Source organism: Saccostrea cucullata, unplaced genomic scaffold (assembly GCF_032062105.1).
Source record: "Saccostrea cucullata isolate Sc308-1 unplaced genomic scaffold, CSIRO_AGI_Scuc_v1 ctg17602, whole genome shotgun sequence".
Taxonomy (NCBI): Eukaryota; Metazoa; Mollusca; class Bivalvia; order Ostreida; family Ostreidae; genus Saccostrea; species Saccostrea cuccullata.
Genome location: NW_026930240.1, coordinates 10,343 through 15,915, shown reverse-complemented (window position 1 = coordinate 15,915; position 5,573 = coordinate 10,343). Strand labels below are relative to the sequence as shown.

Here is a 5,573-nt window from a genome sequence, read left to right as displayed (position 1 = left end):
ACATGCATTTTATAAAATTTTCATAGCTATTTTGAATATTTTCACTTTAAAAAATTGTAAGATTTGCATTACATGTATTTTGTAAAATTTGATCTTTTTTTTGTAAATACCCGGGTACATGCTTCTTCATTTGATTTTTCTTATGTCTGTATAGATTCTCCTTGTAAAATTTTAAAGTAGCTGTGAAATAAATTTCATTGCAAAATTTGTTTTATTCTTGTTCAACTTGTACCATTGTGTTGGCATATGGTAAAAGTGACCATTTTAGGATTTCAGGATGACAGTGAGAAAGTGTAAAGAACACTAGTCTTAGACAATCACTCATTGTTGAATAAAACATTTAAGTGGCAGTGTGAAAAGGAGACAAATACATGTATTGACAAAAATTGTTTTTTAATTGAGTGAATACGTAGAAGAGGTGTGATTCATTTTCCATCTAGTCCGTCAATTTCATATTTTTTAAAATAGAAAGGATATTGAATGTTTTTTCCCACTCTATTGCCAAGTGGATAAACCGGTTAAGAATTGGGGTAGTTGGTTTAAGTATTTTAGAAGGAATACAATATATTTCACAGTTTAAATGTTCACAGAAAGACTGGATTGACCCCTTTTGTTGCAGTATAGAAAAATCAAGTTATGTACACATGTATAGTTATAAATAAATAAAATTTGCATATGAAAAAAGTTTGAACATAAATTTGTATTTAGGAAGGAATATAGAACATTTTTGACGTTTTCAGTATATCAAAATAGGACTGTATATTTCGTGAAAAATTATCATAGTACTTCAAAACGGCATTCTTAATCATCGTATTAAATAACTGTATATTGTCAGGAAAGCAATATCGTATTACAATTTGATGATAACAATAATATATATAATGGAAAACATTTAATCTTCGTAAGCCAAACAAAATCATGGTATCGTCTGGAAGGGTTTACACTCTGGACTGCTTTGTCTTTTGTTTTACAACAGTTTTGTGTTTTGTACCTCATCATTCCCAAATAAAAGGTAAGTTTTATGTTATGAAATTGCTAATCATAACAAAATTTTAATGTTAAGTTTTAAAAATCATGTCAACGCACTGTTTCCAACACATTACATTGATAATATTGTAGGAAATGTTAAGTCCCTGCTGAAGTTAACCCCCTGGAACTGGAAGCACCTGAACACCTCAGTCAAAGTGGACACCCCGGTCTCCGTGGACATTTCTGTCTTGTCCAACTACAGACTTAGTGTGAAAGACTCTAAGTATCAAAGTCAGTATAGAAGGACACGTTTTTTATGCGCCTGGATCGATAGATCGGGGCTTATGAATACTGGTTTTGTCCTGTCTGTCTGTTTTTTTTCTTACTGTTTGTCTGTTTATTAAGGAATCACTGTCTAGTTCGTATAGTATGCCAGGGCATCAACGATAGTGGGAAACATGGGATAATTTGCATAACGGACGAAGCCCGTTATGCAAAATTATCCCATGTTTCCCACTATCGTTGATTTCCCTGGCATACTATACGAACTAGACAGTGATTCCTAATATATCCATTTCATTGTGAAATAAAATAAATTGTAGATTTATATTTTTAAAATGTAATCATAGATTTAAATTACACGAGGAGTTCCTTGCCAAAATCCATAGCTCTGGCCCAATGATGTTAAATACAAAGACAGCCGCATGAGATTTTCATGCATATTTGGCATCCTTAGTGTCAGACACAGAGATAGATGTGAACGGGATTTGCATGCATATTAGGCCTCCCTAGATCCTGACCGTTCGACCTGCCTAATTTATATTCCGGCAGATTTATCAAGAAATTAACTCCGCTTAGTTTAAAAGGGGTTATCACAGAGACAAAAATAAGAAATGGAAATATTATGCCATAACTTTTGAACCCTGAGAGGTAGAAACTTCATATTTAATATGTAAACTCCTTTAACTCAGCTCTTTCAAATGACACCAAGGTCAATGACCTTGTGACATTGAGTGTGTCCTATATGCTACAAATAGCTTTTTCGATCTTTTGCCATAACAGATGAAGACTTCATATTTTGTATGTATACTCCACTTTATAAAGTTCTTTCAAATGACACCAAGGTCAGTGACCTTGACAAAATGCTAAAAATAGCTTTTTCGAACTTTGTTGCCGCCGGGCGAATAGTGTTTTACAAATACATCTTGTTTTTAAATACAGTATAGAGTATATATTGAACGTATGTCGGATAATTTTTTTTGTTAAATTTTCATCTGTTGGTTTTTTATCTCCATTGAAAATAACAAAATACAAATGCAATCTTTTACAGACATACAAAGAGCAAGGGATTGTTCAGCTATTCTAAAATCTATTCCGCATACAAAAGGACGAAATGGTGTCTATATGATTTACCCTGACTTGAAGACAAAGAAACTGGCCTACTGCGATATGACTACAGAGGGAGGGGGATGGACAGTAAGAAAATTCTAGAACATGTCAAATTTGTTTTCTAAAAGATTTCCATATCATAGCCAAAACAACGTTTCATTGCAAAATAAAAGTATGCTTGAATTGTGAATTGGGTTGAAAAAATAAATGAACTTCTTCTTACAACAGGTAATTCAACGTAGAATTGATGGGTCTGTAGATTTTTATAGACCATGGAAGTCTTACAAAGAAGGATTTGGTAATGCTGAAGGAGAATACTGGTTAGGTTAGTATTTTGCCATAGATTGTTGTCTAAAAAGAAATCTTTTTTTGTAGACTTTCACCGTATGAGATATTTTTCTCTACTCAAAAAATCTTTCGCACCATATACCTGTATAATAATCCTTTTTCATCCCCCAAAACTATTCATATTTTATTTTCAGTTTAAAAACCGATGCAAGACTGAAGAGGCAAATTAGATTTGCTATATAGTGGTCATATAAAGTACAAAATAAATTATAAATTATTTTAATATTTTTTCCTCCAATGAAATGAAGTAATTCATTCACTCACCACAAAAACAAAACAAGAACTGAGGGTGGATCTTCAGAATTTTTCAGGCAAAAAAGCATTTGCCAAATACTCAACATTTACCCTTGGAAGCGAGTCTCAGAAATACAAGTTGACCGTTGGTGGATACAGCGGCACTGCAGGTATGTTTGGATCTCAACATAGGCGTTTAGATCGCTTTGATCTTACCGACATGTCGGTAAGATCAAAGCGATCTAAAGGCCTGTGGTTCTCAATAAAGGACTTTAATCAGGTCTGGGGCGGCCTCCGTTTTTGGAGGATAGCTAGATTCAATATGGCAACCAAATTTTTTACCATATATGGAAATCGCAATGCAATGTCGGATAGTTTATCTTCTGATTTCAGAGGATAGCACAGGTAATTTTCAAACGCCGCATGCCTACCTTTAATCAAAAAGTGCAAGCACCAGAGTGCAATTAAATAAAAGATCAGACATTAAACTATCAATTGTATGTGGCGATTTGAGATTCTATGTCTAGAATTTTTACAATACGCTTTCAAATTTGGCACTTCTTGCGCTTCATTTCTACTTAATATTTCTTGTTATTTTGTTTAATTTTTATGTTTTTTCCCTATCAGGACAAATAAAAAGGCACTTAAATGCTCAAACAATACATAAATAACATTACTTTCATATTTCTTTTAATTAAAGATTAGAGGAAAGGGAAACACAAAAGAAAACGTACTGTAAAGACAAAATACACTCTGCCTGATAATTTAAGCAAAGATAAAATAAATATTATTTAGAGAAGATAAGAAAAAAAATCCCACTTTTTAGCTGTGCAGCATCTAAACTTCCGCTAGAGTTCTTAGATGAGGCCTCGACGGGGACCATGCATTCGCAGTATATATATTTCCACGGACAACGTAAGTTTCAGACAGATTAGTTTTGACAACGGGTAGACGCAATTGAATTTAAGTCAGTCTTAACTGATAAGGGGGACGGTCTAACCTTGCTGTAGATGGAGATTGATCCTAATTTATTTCAGGGGTCTTAATATTTCAGTTTTGTTAGATGTATACACATACAACAGTATAGAAGACTAATACAGAACGGAAAGTAGCTCCGCCCACTGTAGTCCCGTGCAGAAGAGCAAACTTCAAAGAAAAATTCCTCTACCGTCTTATTAAATGAAATAATAATGAAACTGAATTTTTCAAAAATATGTTTTTTAAAACTTTTATGCTGTTAACACATAATTATGGTACCGGAAAATGAGGTTGGCTATAATTAATTTTCAGACAGGAAAGGGTCTTTTAAACAAAGCTTTCAAATGAATAATTTATTGACAGCAAATTACCAAAATTTGTTAAAATGATTTAAATACCTATATTTAACCATCATCGTATGAAATTTAACCTTTTATTTGTTTTGGTTGAAAAATCAGAGTAACGTACATAAACTGGGACTTGAGATGCAAGAGTTGCTATTATTTGTTTGGTTTAGACTGCCCTTTGTTTTGAAAAGTCCGGTAGGTGGCGACACCTCCATCCTCTGTTTTTAGAGGATAAAATCTATCCTCCAAAAACAGAGGCCGCCTAGACCTGTTAATTCACTAATATTTACATTTCCAAAGTCTTTGTCGGAGATAAAATTACCAATTGTAAATGTACTTTATTTCCCCATCAATGTATTGGCGCGGTTTCAAAAAAAACAAAAAAAAAAAACAAAAAAAAACACGTGGAGGGCGGGACAAACAGCTAGACGGAAGCAGGGCTTGGAGCACATGGATTGGTGGAATAAAAGCATGCAAATATAAGGAATAACTGTCTTATATTTCAATTTCATGAAGTGATCAATCGATTGGCTTGCGTGATAATTTTATGCATAAACGCCTCCGGTGTTTATGCAAATTATCACGCAAGCCACTGAGACTCGATCGATCACTTCATGAAATCGAAAAATAAGACAGTTATTCCTTAAATACATGGATTTGATTCATTAAAAACACAATAACAAACGTTCAGAAGTGAGGCTATCAACAGTCGATTTTAATAAAGATAATATTACAATAATTCTAGAGATTATATTAATTCATAGTAAATAAATGGAAAAAGAATTAATTGTATTTAAAGGAGACAGCTTGACATATCACAATGGGAGAGGGTTTTCCACTAAAGATCAAGATAATGACTCCAGTGGTGGTTCCTGTGCTGTCTCAAGTAAAGGGGCTTGGTGGTTCAACAGTTGTCTTTACTCACACCTAAACGGACCATACCACAAATCTGCTGTCAAGTCGGCGGTGTCTGTAGTGTGGTATCACTTTGGTAATGAATACCGTTCCATGAAGTTTGCAAGAATGATGATCAGACCCAAGAGCTAAATGTCAATAAAATGAATGCATAAATATAATCAAAGCTTTCTCTGTTTCATTGAGATCTCATCATCTTCTGATATTGGCTGTTGAACGTCTTAAAATAGAAAATATAATTATAATAATAACGAAGATTTTTTCGTTGGTTAAAAGAAATTCTGGATAGAACGCGAAGAATTGTGCAGAAAGTATGGCCGTCCAAAATAACTGACAATAAGTCTAAAACTTAAAAGTAAAAACATAAAAAGAATTAAAGGCCATTGAGCGCTA

The 5,573-nt window shown here is 33.4% G+C and overlaps 1 protein-coding gene across 1 annotated transcript; it reads left to right on the top strand.

Moving 5' to 3' along the window:
* Positions 1-918: 918 nt before the first annotated feature.
* Positions 919-5,327, top strand: LOC134283366 (ryncolin-1-like). The gene is made up of 6 exons (XM_062765823.1): positions 919-1,012; positions 1,120-1,260; positions 2,300-2,445; positions 2,587-2,683; positions 2,946-3,110; positions 5,065-5,327. Exons 1-6 carry the CDS (start codon positions 919-921, stop codon positions 5,310-5,312), a joined length of 891 nt encoding a protein of 296 aa, XP_062621807.1. The 3' UTR covers positions 5,313-5,327.
* Positions 5,328-5,573: the final 246 nt, after the last annotated feature.

What these genes read in the sequence shown, in the direction of transcription:
- LOC134283366 (XM_062765823.1), top strand. Translation starts at nt 919, where the DNA reads ATGGTATCGTCTGGAAGGGTTTACACTCTGGACTGCTTTGTCTTTTGT. An exon ending in CAGAGGGAGGGGGATGGACA is followed by an intron (nt 2,446 to 2,586) that starts GTAAGAAAATTC and finishes TTCTTACAACAG; the next exon opens with GTAATTCAACGTAGAATTGA. An exon ending in TGGATACAGCGGCACTGCAG is followed by an intron (nt 3,111 to 5,064) that starts GTATGTTTGGAT and finishes TTGTATTTAAAG; the next exon opens with GAGACAGCTTGACATATCAC.